This window comes from Chenopodium quinoa, unplaced genomic scaffold (genome assembly GCF_001683475.1).
Source record: "Chenopodium quinoa cultivar QQ74 unplaced genomic scaffold, ASM168347v1, whole genome shotgun sequence".
Taxonomy (NCBI): domain Eukaryota; kingdom Viridiplantae; phylum Streptophyta; class Magnoliopsida; order Caryophyllales; family Amaranthaceae; genus Chenopodium; species Chenopodium quinoa.
In genome coordinates this window covers 5,078,417-5,098,519 of record NW_018745024.1, presented here as the reverse complement: position 1 = coordinate 5,098,519, position 20,103 = coordinate 5,078,417, and the positions used below count along the sequence as shown (strand labels likewise).

The 20,103-nt window shown below is 33.7% G+C and overlaps 1 protein-coding gene across 1 annotated transcript; it reads right to left on the bottom strand.

Moving 5' to 3' along the window:
- Positions 1–17,430: 17,430 nt before the first annotated feature.
- LOC110708354 lies at positions 17,431–19,265 on the bottom strand. Its single transcript, XM_021886469.1, has 2 exons — positions 18,711–19,265; positions 17,431–17,823 (listed from the first exon to the last, which is right to left on the bottom strand). Exons 1-2 carry the CDS (start codon positions 19,128–19,130, stop codon positions 17,617–17,619), a joined length of 627 nt encoding a protein of 208 aa, XP_021742161.1. The 5' UTR covers positions 19,131–19,265; the 3' UTR covers positions 17,431–17,616.
- Between the last annotated feature and the right edge of the window lie 838 nt (positions 19,266–20,103).

The window sequence follows — 20,103 nt, the reverse complement described above, 5'->3', positions numbered from 1 at the left end:
AATATAAAGCAAATGGAAATTAAATTAAAGTATAAATAAAGTTAATTTGGTACAAACCCTCAGTTAATTCTACCTTTCACGCTTTGGTTAAAGTATAGAACTTCAGGTATTGTATGGACTCCTTGGAGTGCTTAAAGGAAGAAATAGTGAAAGAATGGGGAGGCTAGTGTTTAGGCTAAAGAGGGAGAAGAGAATTATTTGATGATCAAGCTTGTTGATGATTAGAAAAGGGGATATATGACCTCTATTTATAGAGAAAAAAAGAAGGTCGAAGAATCAAGAAAAGATAAGATCCGAATTAAATCGGAATAAAACTCGATAGACAGCAGTTTTTGCGGTTTTTGTTTTTATCATATCATTTGATCTAGATATTGGAATAAGATGAATAAGATATCGTTGGAAAGATCTTGAAGTCTACTTTCTAACCAAATTAGAATAAGATTTAAATATTTTATAGAATAAAATATATGGCCGAAATAGTGAGACGGTGTCAGTTTTGGATTGAGTTTGAGATTTTATTCATATCTTTTCCGTTATAGCTCGGAATTGATATTATAATATATCATTGGAAAGATAATTTCAAGGGCTATCCAAACATATAAAATTTGGATAAAAACTATAAGGCACGAAAATAATATCTGTCTATCTTTGAACATCTTTCAATTCGGTTATAAATAGGATTTTCAAAAAGAAAAGTTTTATTCAATTTCAAACTCTTTAATCTTATCTTTTTAAAAATGATAATTAAGATATTTTAGAAACTTATAGAAGCTTCTAATTAATCCTAATTGGTTTAGGAATGGGATTAAATAATTTGGACCTTCCACATGATCATGGAGTCGTAGTAAGGTGGGCTTAGGTTCGGTTTGGGCTTAGTTTAATATTTTGGTCATAACTTATTCGTTATAACTCGGATTTGGCTTATAATATATCGTTGGAAAGCTCTTTTAAAGACCCATCCAACATTGGACCCATATTATGGACCAAAATAAATTGGATCGAATGTTTTTATAAAAAGGACATGAAATGAATGATTTTAAAGGACACGAAATGAATTATTTCGGGTTTAAAGGCACGAAAAGAGGAAAATAAGTTATTGTTTGGGGAAATGGGCTAGGAATTGGGTTGTTTTATGAAATTGGAAATATGGATTTAAGCACTCCAAGATTAAATACTCAACCCGACCAATAATGGCGGTGAAAGGTTGTTCATCATCGGGTTTGGTTTTGGGGAGACATTTTTAGGTGTCTACACTTATTAAAATGATTCGATTGGCTTTGTTGAATGCATTTGAATATATATGAACTAATTGGATTTGTTGAATGAATTTGACTTTCACATGATTTAATAAAAATGCATTTGACTATCATATATATAAACTAATTGGATTTGTTGAATTCATTTGACTTTCACATGATTTAATAAAAATGCATTTGACTTTCATATGATCCAATTGGATTTGTTGAATGAATTGACTTTCACATGTTTTAATAAAAATGCATTTGATCGCGTGACTTTCATATGATCCAATTGACTTTGTTGAATGCATTGACTTTCACATGTTTTAATAAAAATGCATTTGACTTTCATATGATCCAATTGACTTTGTTGAATACATTTGACTTGTACGTGATTTAATTACACTTATTATTGATATGATTTGATCTAATTCAAACATTGGACTATCATACGATCTAATAAGCTTTGTTAAAACCATTTCACTCTTCTATGATTCAGTTAGCTTTAATGAATGCATTTGACTTTCATCTTACTCATCAATTAGTGCTACTCAATTATATTCAATGGATTTGACTTTTATTTGATTCAATTAGCATTGTTTCATGCTCAATGCATTCAACATTCATTCGATTTAATTACTTAGTTTTGTTTGAATGAGTTTAACTTCCTTATGGTTCAATAACATTGCGAAACTGGTCCTACATAATATGGTTTATATAATCCAACTAATCTAAATTATGTAATTCATTTTATTATTGTTATATGTTTATTAAATCTTTGTGTAAATGTGACATAGGTAGTTATGCAAATTACCAAATTACAAAGTTTAATTTCCTTATCAAAATTAATGCAAAAATTGATGTTTGTTCCTTTTATGATATGAAAAGTTTGAATATGAAAATTACGTTTCGAAATTTAAATTTGAGTGTTGTTTTGGCTTTAAGACTATAGCCAATTTTCTTTGCTTACTTTTCTTAATTATTCATTTAGTAATATGATTTCATTACTCAATTCATGAAACTTAAATTTGAATGTTGCTTTGATTTAGGAGGGAAAATTACGCCCAAATACCCATCACTGTCACTGATAGGCGGTCGCACACCTAACAAAAATATTAAAAGCCTAACTATCCTGCTAATATGTAGTAGGGTAAGTCAGGGTCGATCCCACAGAGAAGGTAGTATCAATATTGGACTACTATGAATTAAAACTGGTCGAGTCAATCAAAATAGGGTTGAAAATATTATACTACTAAAGCAAGAAAATCAAATATAAAAACATCTAGAATTAAGTATCACCACTAGCATAATCAATAGAAGACAAATTCTTACCCCAATCAATTAATTATACGTTCACAAGGAAAGGTACACCCTATAAAATACCAAAGATCTCTCCCGAGTTGTCAATGGCTTCCCTAATTAACAATCAAACCTACTTCCGTGGAATCATGTAAATTAAAGACATTAAGTTCGGCACCCTAACTTCCTAATAATCCGTTCTACCTACTTCCGTGGAGAATTTCATACCCTTAATTGATCTATTCCAATCCATCAAAACCCAACTCCCGTTGCAATCAAGACAATGGAGTAATAACAATACCAATCATCCCAATCTAGTATTGGCATAAGCACAATCAATTAAGCATGAACAATATAAACAATTAATTGAGAATTTAAAAGAACAAATCAAGTATCAATCATGGCTAGAGTTCAACCTAACCCTAGAAAATAAGACTAGAAATACATAATAAAAGAAAAGTGAAAATAAGCAAAGAAGAAAATCATTAAAGAACAACTAACTAGTTGCTGCTCCTAGTTTTGCATCATGCGGCTACCCCCCTTATTATCCCTAATAACAAGCTTTATATAAGCAATGAGGCAAAGATAATATTGGAGTAGTTGAATACAATTAAAACTCCCGAGAAATCAAGCCCATATATGCCCGATTTCGTGTACAAAGTACCAATCACGAGCAGGCCACAACCTGGTTGTGGCGCACCTCTACTGGCCACAGGCGGGCTGTGGAATGGGCTGCCACACCATTCCTCTTCTTCTTTTTATAATGTGCTTCCGCGGGTAGGCTGTGGAGAAAGGCATATGCCACACCTCGGTTGTGGAGTAGGTTGTCCTTGTGTAATTTCCTTTTCTTTGTCATATTTAAACATCTCCAATACATAGCTCAACTCACACAATAGCTTATTCCTACAAAACAAAGAAAAAGATCCCGAGGAGAGCAATAATCGAAAATATATATAAATTAACGCTTAAATAATTAAATGTAGAAAGAACTCACGACAAATATCATATAAATACGACATATTAAAGGTGTATTTAATCGTGTTATCAAATTCCCCCACACTTAACCTTTACTCGTCCCCGAGTAAACAAACTTAAAAAAAAAAAAAGAAACACTAACCTAATAAAGCAATAAACCTAACTCACTATCGTAGGAATCACGATTGCACTTAGCATGTGCAACAATCCCTTTAAACCCCTAGGCTACCCTAGTGGACGAATATGGTCTCGTGAAGGTTTTCAGAAGGCATACCTACAAAGCCAAATCAAGAACTTCCAAACCAATTTGTACAACCAAGTGATTAAATTGAAAATCAAAATCATTTTAATTCAAAACTCAATTTATGTATCACAAATCAACGACATGGATGAAACGATAAATTGTAGCACCCTTCAATAACCAACCAATCTTGCCGCTTCCTTTCCTCAAGCTTGAACCTTCCCTAAGGATGCTCAACCATATTAGCTCATACCTCACTTCGATTTGATGACCTTCATCAAGACTTGCACAAAATCTTGCCCTCCACCGGTAGAAGGACCAAATTGCAAGGAAAATCAAGAGGACTTTAAAAGGGTAAGCTTGGGTGATAGGGTGAGAGAGACGTAAATTTGGGAATGTGGTGGTTAAAATCAATCCAATAAAACTCATATTTAACATCCTTGAATGTAATATGCAAGGAGTAAAGAAACGTCAACAATGAAATTAATGAGATCAAACATCACACCGCCAACAATGAATGCATTACTCTTCCTTATCAACTCCATTGATTCAACATTAACATTCACCCTTCTTTATTTCTCATCATTTTTTCAATACTTGCTTTTTGAATATTTTTTTGAATATTTTTTTTTCCATCTTTTTCTTTTTTTTTTCACATCTTTATTCACCTTTTTTTTCTTTTTTTTTTCATACCACCTTCCTTCAAATAGCTCATCATACAAATCAACATGCCTTAGCAAAATACTCTTCTTATCCAAACAATGCATTACGAAACCATAATGATGTAACACAAGGGTAGTCAAGAAAGAAATAAGGCTCAAAGGGGCTATCAAAAAGAGAAGGATATAACATATATATAAAGAAAAATTCCTAAAGATGACTCTGAAAGCTCTAAATAACAAAAATATGCCTCAATCATATTTTTCAAACAATTCGATAATCGATCTCAAGAAGCTAAAATGCAAGTCTCAATTGGGGCGATTAAGAAGGAGGATATTCGATTTGAGTCTTACGAGGTTCGTGGCCCCCCCAATAGGTACTTATCGCACAAGAGGAAAGCGAAACCATCTTACCACAAACAATTGTTATCAAAAGGATTTACGCTACTTATCGAATTACTCAAGCTAATGCCAATCAATTCATGAAAAATAGTGGAAAATATTTTTTTTTCAAAAATCACTTGTTTCACATTCTGGAATAAAAGTTCAAGATGACACTAAGACGACAAAGCCTAAAATGTCCAAAGAATAATAAAACTCTCCCCCACACTTAAAATTTGCAGTGTCCACAATGCAATAATAGTAGAGTATGATTAAATAAAGAGGGAAGCTAAGATACTCAGAGTCTCAACAGAGTATGGAAGGGACGGTGTAACAACCCTTATGATTGCAGCACCAATACTAGAAGAGTCATCATTCACCAGTCGTCAAACCAAACTGCTTAATCAAAAGGGTCTTTAAGAATCAATGGAACACGGGAACAGTGTCACATAAAAGTATCTCAATTGGCCCAAAATCTATATAATCATATCCAGGCCCTGCTTCTCGAAAATAATATGATCTTCTTTCGAGCTGTCATGATCGAGCTATTTCCAAGTGACGAGGAGTCCTTGAGTCGTCTGTAAGTTTTTCTGTGCTTTGGTTCTTCCCTTTTTTTTTTTTTTATTACTTTACGAACCTTATGCCGCAATGTGGCTGCGGTGTAGCATCGTTGGCCGCGACCCGGTTGCGGGCTAAACTGATTTTGATGCACAAGAAGAATGTTGCCGCAACTAGGCTGCGTAGAAGATGAATTTGCCGCAACCTGCTTGCGGACCATTCTATCTATGTTGCTTGTGATGCTTTCTTGGTGAGTAGATGATCGTGGATGGCAACTTCAACCACCTGCAATCACATAGAAACACATACATAAGCAAATAGATAGAGGGGGAAAGTTAAGGAAAAACTATAATAAAAAAAAACAAAGAAAGAAACAAAACAAAACTACCTAACTTAATAAAAAAACAAGAAAAATAAAACCCCAAAGTACTACGGAGTACTAAACTACTTGCTACACAAACGTCAAACAGGGGGAAAAAAAACAAAATTAAGAAAACCTTAAGTTTTAAAATTCTAGTAAAAAATTATAGACCAATGCAGAACAATTTAGTGCTCTGAGAAGCTTATTATATGTTCTTGCAAACATCTCAGAAAATATTAGATAGAAAAACATTAGAGAAAGAATGTATAGAATACTAAAGACTCTACTAAAAATACAAAAAGAAAAACAAGACTCAAAAGAATAAGGAAAATTATTTACTACCTTATTAGACTCACTTGGAAAAACAAAAGAAATATTCACATTAATTACATCCAAATGAGAATCCTTGTTCACAAAATTATCATGGATTGATGGAGGTGAAAAGACGAAAGAAGGGAGATGTAAAGGGGGAGAACAAGGGTAAAGACCAAGTTTTCTAGAGAAAGGAATATGAGGCTCAACAGACACCGTCTTGGATAAAGACGCACTAATCTCTATTCTCTCAATCTTATAATCCTCATTATCAAATTCACAAATTTCATCCCTAGCTTCCTTCAAATTCTCATAATTTTCATCATTCCTCTCCTCTACATGGATTTCATTTTTATACCTTAAGTCGTCATCATCATCATACATCAATTGACAATCAAGAGATTGTTGAATAGAATTCAATTGGGCTTGTAAATACTTTGATTGGTCAGTTAGTTGCTCCAAACTAGAATTAACCTCGTCAATGAAATTTGCAAAAATAAACTTTAATCTTGACTCAGTCGTTTGAATTTCAATGTCCTTGTATATTTTAGCACTTTCTTCAACAAGAAGCTCTAATCTAGATTTAGATGGTTGAGGCTCATAAGAAAATTGAAAATCAAATGGAGGATATGAGTTATCACATTGATACTCATATTGAGGAGAAGTGTCATAATAATTCTCAGAAGCTTGATTATCATGGGAAAAATCATAGGGGTTCCTACCAAAGTTTTGAGAATTTTGATAAGAAGCACCAAAATCAGAAACAAGATAATCCCAAGCATTATATCCATTATAATCTTGATGATAATTATAAGAATACTCACCATTATATTGATTCCAATCCATGATCAAATGACAGTACGAACAAGGGACAAAAAAAAAACACAAAACACTACAACAAAATAAAGCAAAGGTAACAGTGCAAAACCATTTCCTAATATAAAAAAAGTGTTGCCTTGTAGATAAGGCAACACATATGAGGCATAGTATATGCCCCCGTTGTCTATTCATAAGGCAACACATTTTTATTAAAAGGCAACAATTTTGAAAGCCAAGGTAGAATGATACATAAGGCAACACTTTTACAAAGACAACAAATGAAAAATGTTGTCATCTAAGGAGACAATTCAAAAATGTTTCTAACTGTTGCCACTCCCAAGCATTTAGTAGTTGGTAGGGCTCGAACTCGTGACCTCAATGTCACAAGGTGAGTTCCCCACCAACTCCACCAAAGTTGCTTATATATATATATATATGTATGTAAATTATGTTGTCTTTTTAATATAAATGTTGCCATAGATGGCAACATAGATATTAATGTTACATTTTCAAACAATAATTTTGTTATTATTATCTTTTCATGCAACAATTATTATGTTTGCTGTCTTAGACAAGAAAAAGGTAACACTTTTAGCAATTGTTGCCTTATATAGTCTAGAGCAACACTTTTTTTCTGTTACTTTAGTTCAAGGTAACAAACAAATACTGTTGCTTTAGATTATTAAGAGTAACATTTTTGTAAGTGTTGCAATCTTAAGTGTTGTCTATTCTCATTTTTTTTGTAGTGAAAAGAAATAAAAAATAATTACAAACTCAAACTAATTAATTCTAAGCAAACCAAATCAATCCGTCACCTTCCCCGGCAACAGCGCCAAAATTTGATAGGCGGTCGCACACCTAACAAAAATCATAAAAGCCTAACTATCCTGCTAATATGTAGTAGGGTAAGTCAGGATCGATCCCACAGAGAAGGTAGTATCAATATTGGACTACTATGAATTAAAACTAGTCGAGTCAATCAAAATAGGGTTGAAAATATTATACTACTAAAGCAAGAAAATCAAATATAAAAACATCTAGAATTAAGTATCACCACTAGCATAATCAATAGAAGACAAATTCTTACCCCAATCAATTAATTATACGTTCAGAAGGAAAGGTACACCCTATAAAATACCAAAGATCTCTCCTGAGTTGTCAATGGCTTCCCTAATTAACAATCAAACCTACTTCCGTGGAATCATGTAAATTAAAGACATTAAGTTCGGCACCCTAACTTCCTAATAATCCGTTCTACCTACTTCCGTGGAGAATTTCATACCCTTAATTGATCTAATCCAATCCATCAAAACCCAACTCCCGTTGCAATCAAGACAATGGAGTAATAACAATACCAATCATTCCTAATCTAGTATTGGCATAAGCACAATCAATTAAGCATGAACAATATAAACAATTAATTGAGAATTTAAAAGAACAAATCAAGTATCAATCATGGCTAGAGTTCAACCTAACCCTAGAAAATAAGACTAGAAATACATAATAAAAGAAAAGTGAAAATAAGCAAAGAAGAAAATCATTAAAGAACAACTAACTAGTTGCTGCTCCTAGTTTTGCATCATGCGGCTACCCCCCTTATTATCCCTAATAACAAGCTTTATATAAGCAATGAGGCAAAGATAATATTGGAGTAGTTAAATACAATTAAAACTCCCGAGAAATCAAGCCCATATAAGCCCGATTTCGTGTACAAAGTGCCAATCACGAGCAGGCCACAACCTGGTTGTGGCGCACCTCTACTGGCCACAGGCGGGCTGTGGAATGGGCTGCCACACCATTCCTCTTCTTCTTTTTATAATGTGCTTCCGCGGGTAGGCTGTGGAGAAAGGCATATGCCACACCTCGGTTGTGGAGTAGGTTGTCCTTGTGTAATTTCCTTTTCTTTGTCATATTAAAACATCTCCAATACATAGCTCAACTCACACAATAGCTTATTCCTACAAAACAAAGAAAAAGATCCCGAGGAGAGCAATAATCGAAAATATATATAAATTAACGCTTAAATAATTAAATGTAGAAAGAACTCACGACAAATATCATATAAATACGACATATAAAAGGTGTATTTTATCGTGTTATCAGTCACGGGTCAACTCAATCGTACCATCAAGTAAGTTTTTTGTCGTTCAATACACATTACTACCACATCCAACCATATATAAACCAAATTCATTACATTTTATACCAACGAACGATAAATTTTATCTAGATTCATTTCATACCAAAAAAGTTATTATGGAGACTATCATTGAATTTTCCGTTATTGTTGGTTTACTTTGTTATGTTGCTGGTATTTCATAAAAGACTGACGAAATAATACTAGACTTAACAATTTCCGAGGTATTGTACTACAAAAGTTGGTGACAACGTGACATTGTACTGCCAAAGTGGATGACAAAAGGCAAAACTTTCTTATTTCTTTCTTTAAGAGTCACATGACTTTTTTATTTTAACAATTTCATTTTCCTTTTTTTCACATCTTTTATTTATTTATAGTTTAGTCCATCTGCTAGAGACATTCTTGTCTCTAGTTGCCAGAGGCTGAGAACCTGCCCTATGATTTCTACCTAGTGTAATAGATAAATTAAGGTGCTCTTGGGTGCACCTACTAAACGATTCCAGTAAGATACAACATAATATGACAACTCGATCTTATCATCTTTTTATACTGGTACTCGTATTTTTTAATTTCGAAGGTCAGCAAAATTAAACTTTCAAAGATGAGAGAACAATTAATTATCAATTCTTAGCTTGAGTATTGAAATTTCATACCACGTTGTTTCTCCGCTAGAACATAATATTTTAAGGCTGAAATAATTTACTACGTAGTAATAAACTGCCTTCATCTCGAATCATCCAATGCCATTCTAATAGGAAGTTGAATTTCAAAAAGAAAACGAGAGGAAGAAGATGAACTAAGAAAGAGAAAATAGAAATCAATTTTATTGAACAAGAAAATCTCATTATAGTAGATTACAGTTGAGGAATTTATTATAGGAGAATAATACAGAATAATGTAGCTGAGCTGGCAAGGACTCTAACAACCTGAAATCATGTAAACACATGATCTCAATACCCCCCCCCCCCCCCTCAAGAATGACTCTCTGAAGTATGCTGTTGAAGAGAAGTCCATTCTTGAGAAGAAGAATTGTGAGCAAGACTAATCCTTGCACACAAAAAACGATGCTGATCACCTCTCAGTGGCTTTGTCATGATGTCTGCTAACTGAAGGGCTGATCTAACATGTTTAAGAGTTGTCAAACCAGATTGAACCTTTTCCCTAACATAATGAACATCAAGTTTTTGATGTTTACTTCTAAGATGTTTAGTCTTTTCATGAAAAACAGGATTTTCTGCAATATGAATTGTATAAACATTATCACAAAACATTGTGATTGGAGTAGGAACAGGAACATATAGCTCATCCAACAACCTCTCAAGCCAAACAATCTCATCTGTTGTATGACTCATTCTTCTATACTCAGCTTCAGTAGAACTCTTATTAGAAACAACGTTTTGTTTCTTAGTCTTCTAAGAAATCAATGAATTCTCCCAAAAACACACAATATCCAGTAAGAGACCTCCCTGAATCAATACACATACCCCAGTATGCATCACTATAAGTAGTTAAAGATAATTATGAGTTTGCAGGATAGAACAAACCTAGATTTATAGTACCCTTAAGGTACTTGAGAACATGTACATCAACAGAAAAATGAGGACTTCTAGGAGCAGACAGAAACTGAATTAATTGTTAAACTGCAAAAGATATATCAGGTCTTGACAAGTTCAAATACAGAAGTTTTCCCACCAACCTCCTGTATATATCTCAAGATCTTCCAAAGCATCACCATCAAAATTACTCAGTTTCAATCCCTTTGGTAAAGGAAACATAGCAGGATTACAATTTTCCATATGATGATCTCTCAAAAGATCTAAGATGTATTTCCTTTGATTCAGCAGAATACCAGAATTAGACCTAGACACATCAATGCTAAGGAAGTACTTCAAACTATCCAAATCCTTGATTGTAAAACCAGTATGCAAACCTTTCTTCAAATCAGCAATAACACTAGGAGTGTCACCCATTATTAGCATATCATCCACATAAGCAACCACAATTGTAAAAGAATCTGCATTCTTCATAATGAACAAGGAATAATCTTGCAAAGATTGAGTGAAATCCCAATCAATCAGAATCTTACTTAATTCCTTATTCCAACATCTACTAGCCTATTTCAGCCCATATATAGGCCTTTTCAACTTGCATACTTGTCCTGGATTAGCCTTAAGGCATCCTTGAGGAGGTGTAATATAAACCTCTTCATCCAAATAGCCATGCAAGAAAGCATTATTAATATCAAGCTGTTGAATATCCCATTGTTTCACATCAGCAAGAGCAAGCACAACCCTTACAGTTGTTAATTTGGGTACAGGACTAAATGTATGTTTGTAATCTTTCCCTGAAATCTGTTTGTCAACTCCGGCTACCACCCTTGCCTTGCACCTTTCAACATCCCCATTAGGCTCGAACTTAGTCTTATAGACCCATTTACATCCAATAGCTCGTTTATCAGATGGTAAATAAGTCAAAACCCATGTATCATTCACCTCAGATCAAGTTCCTGCAACTCCTTATTCATTGCTTCAACCTACTTAGGGTGAACCTTGGATTGGTTATATGTGGAAGGTTCATAAGCAACCAACACCATAGAAAGACTATGCAACTCATCAAGATGCATATGAGCCATAAAAGGTTCAGGAAAAACATTAAAAGATGCAGATTGCTCAGTGTCCTGTACCTGAACAAATTGTGAACTGGTTTAGTTAGCACAAAATCCTTGTATTTAGAAGGAAGTTTACAAGGTCTTGTAGAAATTCTACTTGAAACAGGAATAGGACAGGTAGTAGATGTAGAAGGTATATTAGGAAAAGAAGCAGAAGAAGAAGAATCAGAAGAAATAGAGTCTGAAGAAAAAGAATGAGGAACAACAGAAATATTTGAATTTATTTGTGTTTGAATAGAAAAAAAAGGGGAACCAGAATTATGAGAGGAATCAAAAGATTGTAAAGAATTTGAATGAGGAGGAGAGAAAGTAGGAACACAAATTAAACAATCCAATGCTGGATTGACAAGATCAACTTTAAGTGGCTCAACTGAAACCCCATTTAAAATAAGGGCAGCTTTAAAAGGAAAAGAATCTTCAACAAACACCACATCTCTACTCAAGAAAACTTACTGAGTTTCCAAATCATAAAGTTTATACCCTTTATGGCCAAAAGGATAGCCAATGAAAACACACCTAGAAGACATTAGTGCAAATTTGTCTACTATCTTTTGATTTGGATAAGTCAAACACCCTAAAACTTTGAGATGATCATAACAAGGGACAAGATTCATCAACTTCTCATATGGAGTCTTCCAATTAAGCACAATAACAAGGTGGCAGTAAGCAAACAGTCACCCCAGCTAGGATTTATATGGCAAGCCTGTATGCAATCTCAGTGTTCTGGCAGTCTCAAGCAAATGTCTATGCTTCCTTTCTACCCTCCCATTTTGCTGAGGATTAACAAGAATACTCTTTTGATGCACATCCCCTTTCCTAGCAAAAAAAACACAGCATATGCTTCTTGAATTTTTTCAGTCCCATTATCACTCCTTACAACCTTAATTTTCTTACAAAATTGAGTAAGAACATATTCAAAGAAGGCAGAAATAACAAAAAACGCCTGAGTTTTTGCATGAACTAAGTATGTCCAAGTCACTCTAGTAGGGTCATCCAATATTGTCAGAAAATATGTAGCACCAGTAAGAGATGGTCTTTTGTATTTCCCCCAAAGATCAATGTGTATCAAATCAAAGGATGCAAGAGCATGGGAATCAGACAAAGGAAAGGGCAACTTGTGATGTTTACCAAACACACATGCTTCACAATTGAAATCTAAACTATTATTAATATTGCCAAAAGATGGAATTGATACATGCCTAAGTTTTCCTATAGAAGGATGACCTAATCTGGCATGAATCAAATCAATACTAGGTCTTACAGAACTTGTAAGAACATTATTAGCAGAGAAATTAACAGTATTCACAAAAGAAGAAATTGGAATAGAATTGAACCTATATAGACTTGAGACTCTTGTGCCTGCAACTTGCACTTTTTTAGTTGTAAGGTCCTGAAATGAACAAGAGTTTTGTTCAAATACAGCAACAAGACCATTTTGATCTAACAACTTTCCTACAGAAAGAAGATTGTGCTTGAATTCAAGAGTATATAAGACATTTTGAATCCTAACAGTTGGTGATAATTGTACCAAACCACTGTACTTAACAGACATAACAGTTCCATCAGGCAAAGAAACTCTAATAAGGGATTTCAATTGTTTAAGAGAAGAAAATAAAGCCAAATTAGAAGCCATATAGGCAGTAGCTCATGTGTCAATGATCCAACTAGATTTATCAAAGAATTTAGATAAACTAGTAGCATTGGAGGTAGAAATAGTACCAGCAAAGTTGATAGAAGCAGTCAACAATGGATTATCATCAGTACCATCAATCATAGAACCTGCATTTTTTGCATCATCTTTATCACCTCATTGTAAACTGCAGAAGCCATAACAGAATCAAAAGAACCAGCAGTAACACTTGACACTTAAGGATCTTGTCCAAAAATACCAGACTGATCATTCTGAGTCAAATAACTAGCAAAACGTGTGAAATTACCATTTCCACCAAAAGAACCAGCACCAGAAGTAGCTTAGAAGAAGCATCCTCAGGAATTCCTTTATTCCACCAAGGAGGAAAACCATATAGTTTAAAGCACTTATCAATACTATTCCCTTTCTTTTTGCAGTGTTGACAAACTGTATCTGGCTTGAACTTCTTGAAATCCTTTTTACCAGAAAAATTAGGTTTAGGAAACACCTTAACAGCCTGCAAAGCATTTACCTCAACTTCACCAGAAACACTAGCATTCAACTTATGATGTTGTTCAACCTGCTGTAAGGTATAGTAAGCCTTATGAACATGTGGCAAAGGATCTGCACCAAGAAGATTTGGCTTGACCTGATCATAATTTTTGTTCAATCTAGAAAGTAACTGCATTAACTTAATCCGCTGATCTTTCTCAAGTATCTTCTTCAATATGCCACAAGAACACTATGCCTTTGCACCACAAGTACAATCTGGAAAACCTTCAAGGATTTACAATTGATCCCAAACAGTCTTCAATTGACCATCATATTCAGCAATCGAGGAATTATCCTGTTAAATACTAGTCAAACTCTTATGAAAATAAAAGATTCAAAGCTGAAGTATGACAAAAACGTTCAGCTAATTCATTCCACAATTGATGCGAAGAATTCACAAACATGAACAATTCAACAATCACCTTATCCATGGAATTCAGAATCCATGACATCACCATATAATCATTGCAAAGCTATTTTTGATAATCTGAAGTCTCAATTTCTAGCATAGGCAATGATCCATCAATAAATTGTAGCTTATTTCGAGCGATTAACGCCATCTTCACTGCACGACTCCAATTGAGATAATTTGAGCCAGACAGAACATGTGTTCCAAGCTGCATACCAGGATGATCACCATTACTGAGGTAGTAAGGATCATTGAAGTTGATCGCATTTGTGCTCAATTGAGAATTAGACCAAACACCAGCCATTTGAAGATGAAATCAAGAAATTAGGTCAAGAAAATCAAGAATCAAAGAGAAAATGAAATCGAAATGAACGAACACTACAAGAAAATAACCTTTTCGTAGCGATTATTTTAACCTTTTGTATCGATTTTAATTGCAATAAAGAGCTTTCCCAACGAATGGCCATTCGATACAATATCCCCCGTTGCCTTAGCCTTTAGTAGTGGTTTTCAATATCGCTGGGATTGGCCACAATGATCTTTATAAGATTCGAACATGCAACCTCAAACTCTTATATTAAATGTTTCACCAATAAGTTATGACATATTTTTATATTCTATGTCAAACAATATTTATATATTTAGTGTTGAAAAGGCTTTTCGTATCGATTTTTAGGATTTCGTGGCGATTGTAAATGATACGATTTCTCAAAATTATATAAATGTGTAAAAATAGTGTGGATATGTATTATTATGTTTTCCGTAACGATTTTATATAGGAAAACCATGGCGATTGTAAAATGATACGACTTCCTTAATTATTTTACAAACATACTTACATATTGTAGCGAATGTACAATTGCTACGAAATAATCGCTACAAAAAGACATTTTTCTTGTAGTGGAAATCAAACAATTTAACAAATAACAATGAAGATATGAAGATCAGAAAAGAATGATTTACATAAAAATCGATCAAGAATCCAGGATTTTCAACTCTGTTACCATGATAAGAAGCTAAATTTCAGAATGGAAACGAGAGGAAGAAGATGAACTAAGAGAGAGAAAATAGAAATCAATTTTATTGAATCAGAAAATCTCATTACAATAGATTACAGTAGAGGTATTTATTACAGGGGAATAAAACAGAATAATGTAGCTGAGCTGGCAAGGACTCTAACAACCTTGCTGACTAGGCATAACAGCCTGAGATTATGTAAAACGCATGATCTCAATACATTCTTTAGAGGTTTATAATTTATTTGTTCGATATGGTTATATCTTGCAACATTAAACAAAAATATATACAACATATTTTATTATACTAGCTAGTAAACGGTAGATGTAAACACACGAGGTTCCTTAATTACGCTCTTCGTGTTTAAATAAATGAAACATTTTGACTTTTTACACTATTAATCTAATTAACTTTGACAAATATTTGTAATTAAAATACATAAAAATAAAAATAGTCTTGTGGGTAATTGTTGAAACCCTCTCAATGATTAGTTTATTAATATTCAATTGTTATAATTTTTACTCATTGATAATTAAAGATATTATCAGATAAAGTGATTTAAAACAAGGGGGTGTTATTATTTATTGTCATATATCATTAAATTGTATTTGTAAAAATTATAAAAAATTATACATTAGAAAAAATATACGTACAAAGAACTCTAACGATATCCCACTCAATAATGTTTTTCTTACGTATATTAAAGGTCAACAATTACTCAAATAAAACAATCATAATATAAGAGTATCAGACTAAATTAGATCAAAAAAAGTTCAGATTAGATAAGACTCTAGAAATTTAAAACTTGAACATCTTATTTCAAGCGAAAATAAGAAAGCCTTAGTTCTTTCAATATCTAGGATCTATCATTAAAAAGATCAAGGGGAATTGGATGGATGGATCTTTGTATATATTGGGTGGATGATAGGTCCGATGGTAAATGGGTGATGGATCAATCGAGTGACAAATGACTTAGAGGTTCGTCTGAATTTGACTGTTTCATCATCCATTTTATCCACTACCCGCCTTTCATTTATTTAAATCGGATTTTCACTCATTTGGTTAAGATTTTTTTAGAAAATAACACCACAAATTTCTCATAGAATGGAATAAATAACACCACACCATCTCAAATTTTTATTATAACACCACAAAAATCGAAAAAATAGATTTCACCACCACGTATCAGTTTCTTGGATGAAATTCGTTAATGGGGCCCACTCTAAATACGTATCAATAAGGAATTTGTTTTAAAAAAAAATAAACAAAAATTTAAAAAAAAATCCTAAACCCTTACCCAACCTAGCCTCACCACCAGAAACACCTGCCCAGCTGCCGACAACCTAAACCCAACTACCGGAGCCCCTTGATCCCACTAAAATTGTCGACTCCACCACTTTCCCCCTTCCCCGGCCCTTCTCTGAAAACTACCCTAGCCCCCCCCCCCCCACACACACACCGCACCAATCCACTAAAGGAAAGCAGCCCTTGTAATCACCTCATGCACCGCACCGCACCGATCCACGCAACCAATTCGCTCTCCCTTGCCATGCTCAGCAAACTCGCTCTCACTCTCTCCTTCCTTCAATCAGGAAATCTAGGTTTAGGATTTTTCGGCCGTTAGAATTTTGACCGTTGGGGTTTAAACGAAGATTTTTCAGTGGTGTCGTTTCAAGGTCAGCTCAGGTGGGTTTTTTTGGTGGCTGGGGGTGCCGATGGTGGGGATGGGATAGAAAGAAGGGTTGCTGGCGGAAGGTGTTAGGGTTGCCAGTGGTCGGCTGGGTTAGGGTTTAGATTTTTTTTGTAATTATTCTTTTTTTAAAACTAATGAATGAATGACACGTGTACATGATGAACCCCACTAAGTCACTAACGAATTTCATCCAAAAATCCGTGCGGTAAAATCCAATTTTTCTATTTTTTATGGTGTTATAATAAAAGTTTGAGATTTCGTGGTGTTATAATCCAATTTTTGAGAAACTTGTGGTGATATTTTCTTAAATTTTTTTATTTAAAGTTGGTGGACAGGTAAATGGATACTCATTTAAATTGCCATCCCTGGTACTATGTTTGCTCGAAGGATCAAGAGCAAATTAAATAGAATACATATTGATAAGTGCACCAAACTTAATTGCTATCGTTTTAACGCATATATAATTAGTACATTTATATTTCAAAACCAAGGGCCATTATTTCCCATTATAAGTTTATTAGACATTATTGTAACAGCTGTATGATGTAATGCAGCTTATTGAAGTCTTATTTTATTAGTACAGTGCTCCTTGGTTCGATCAAGTATAGATTAATCATATAATCAAATGACTATATGAGTAACCTACTTAATTTCTAGAGGATTTTCATTCTTTAAAAGCAGAGTTAGTACAATCAAAGCAGGCACCAAGATAAGCTAGTTTGTAGCCGTGGTCCTTGATTTCAGCAGCTGCTGCAGCACCGGTTACGCTGTCGTAGTAGCGACAAGCACTACCAGAGGCATCTAGTTTTTCTTCTATTTCACTCCACTCCCTCTTTTGGAGGACTTCAAGTAACCCAGCTTCAACGTACACCTATAGAAAAGTACTCAGTAGTTTTCAATTTTTAGCTTAAAATTATCAAAATCAACATGATAAACAAAATTTCGATTACTTTTCTGTTCACGGTTCTATCTAGATTACATTAGTTTCAAAATCATAAAGCCAGACCAAAAATTGCAAAACTACACTAAATGAGCCCTAAACAATTTTTTCTAAGTACTTAATTAATTGATTCTCTCTGTCCCTTGATGTTTGCCCCCTTTTTTTAGTTCATCCTTTTGATTTTGCTCAATTCTACTTTTTGTTGTAACCCCTTACTCTCACAATAAATCCATTGGACATGTTCGGCAAAATATAATTGTGAAGGTACCTGTTAGCTGTGTAGGTAACTGTTAGCTATGATAATAGATAATTTTGGTTTTAGTGTTTAGTAAAGTAATAAATAACTAATATTTTTTACAAAAATTATAGATTAAATTTTCTACGGCCACCTCTAACTTCAAAATATAATATTTATAACTTCTGATAAAAACTACCTCCACCACTGAAAGCTACTCAACCACTACATTGTCAAACATTAAATTTTTGTTTAGTAGTTATTTGACTTGGTTAAACCATCAAAAACTACCTAAAGGCTACAAAGCTAAAGGCAAACACACTAAACTCTACCACTTTGTTCTCTTATCAACTCTTTTCAACCAAGTACACCTATATATGGGAAAAAAAAGGGATGGAGGGAGTATTTGAATTTAAAAAGCATAATTAAAAACAGTACTTTATCATTAGGTTCTATTCTTTTACACTTATTTTCAGTTCAATACAGCCCAATTCAGCTCATTAGTTTACTCCAAATTATTACATTTTAGTTTAGCCCACCCTCACAAAGAACATGCTTTTTTTTAACCAACGGCAAAACATACCTTATGTTCAGCTGAGTTCTGGGACTTGTACCAAGCCAAGAGCCACCCAAGTTGAGGAACATCCTTATCATAGTAACCATATATCACCGCGGCCTTGCAGCCTGCAATCGCCGGGCCAGGGCCATACCCCGGAATCTTTGGAAAAGACGGAGCCCTGTGTACAAACGTACCACTACCATGCCCGCCAATAGTTATAGGAGGTTTCTCTATGAAATGTCCAAACCACTCTTGAGTTGTGTTAAGCATAATTTGCTGCCCCTTAAAATTCATCACAGTTCCTGCAACCGTAGCGAGCTGTCTTACCTTACCATTGTTCTTGTTCTCCAGCAAGGTTTGTGCCTCCTTCACCACCTCGTTGATTGCTGTCATCTCTTTGTCAGTAAACCGGGTTGCACCGTGCATTTGTTGCTCCGACGCCATTAGAGTAAAGGTTAGTTCGTTGTGCTTTGTCTATATGATCAACTAACTTTGGTGTCACTAATTGTACATACATATGTAATTATGTGTACATTGATAAAGTTGATCGAGGAAATGGTAAATATTATTTAGTGGCAAAATGCAAAAGAATAAGAATTCTAATTAGTGGAGAATAATAATAATTCATGTTCTATATATATTCTCTTTTTATCATGAAGCAATTTTATTCGTATGACGTTGAGTTTGAGAATACACGTGCATTCAGCATACTTGTTTAATAATTTTAACAACTTTATACTATATTAAAGAGAATTATATTCGATGAGTTATGTAAGTAGAAGAATCATTTGTTGAGTAGTGGTTTGACTGGGTCAAACTACTAAAAGCTACCTAAAACCTCCTCAAAAGCTAGCGCCGAACACGTATTTTGAGGTAGCTATTGAAAATTTAATCTATAGTTTTAAAAATAAAATGTTGATTTTTATATATAACAGCTAGTCAACCGCTACTTTACCGAACCCTCATATCTAAATTATTTATCTTCATAGCTTACAACTTGTTGACAGCTAATAGCTACATACACAGCTCACAATTATCTCAACGGCTACAATTACCTTCACAACTATATTTTGCCGAACATGCCCTATATCTTCTTGTTGTCATCAATAACTATATGCTAAAAGACATACCAACAATGACACGTATTATTTTCTGGTATATTCTGATGTTATTTTTTTTAAATAAATTCAATTAAAGAAACAAATCTTATTTACAAAAATTCAATAACCTTATAAAATATAATTGCTTAAAATAAAAAAGGTTTTACATATCTTTAACACAAATATTTATATTAGCTATAAAAAAAATTCTTAACATAACTTTACTCATTTTCTATATCAATTAATATGTAACATATCTTTCATAATCCTTTATTTTGCTCAAAATTTGTAAATTAAACTATATTTTTAAGAATTTA

Bases quoted from the DNA above. Each gene is read 5' to 3' on its own strand.
- LOC110708354 (XM_021886469.1), bottom strand. From the start codon at position 19,130: ATGGCGTCGGAGCAACAAATGCACGGTGCAACCCGGTTTACTGACAAA. The intron at 17,824-18,710 runs GTATGTTTTGCC...ACTTTTCTATAG, and splicing joins AGAACTCAGCTGAACATAAG to GTGTACGTTGAAGCTGGGTT.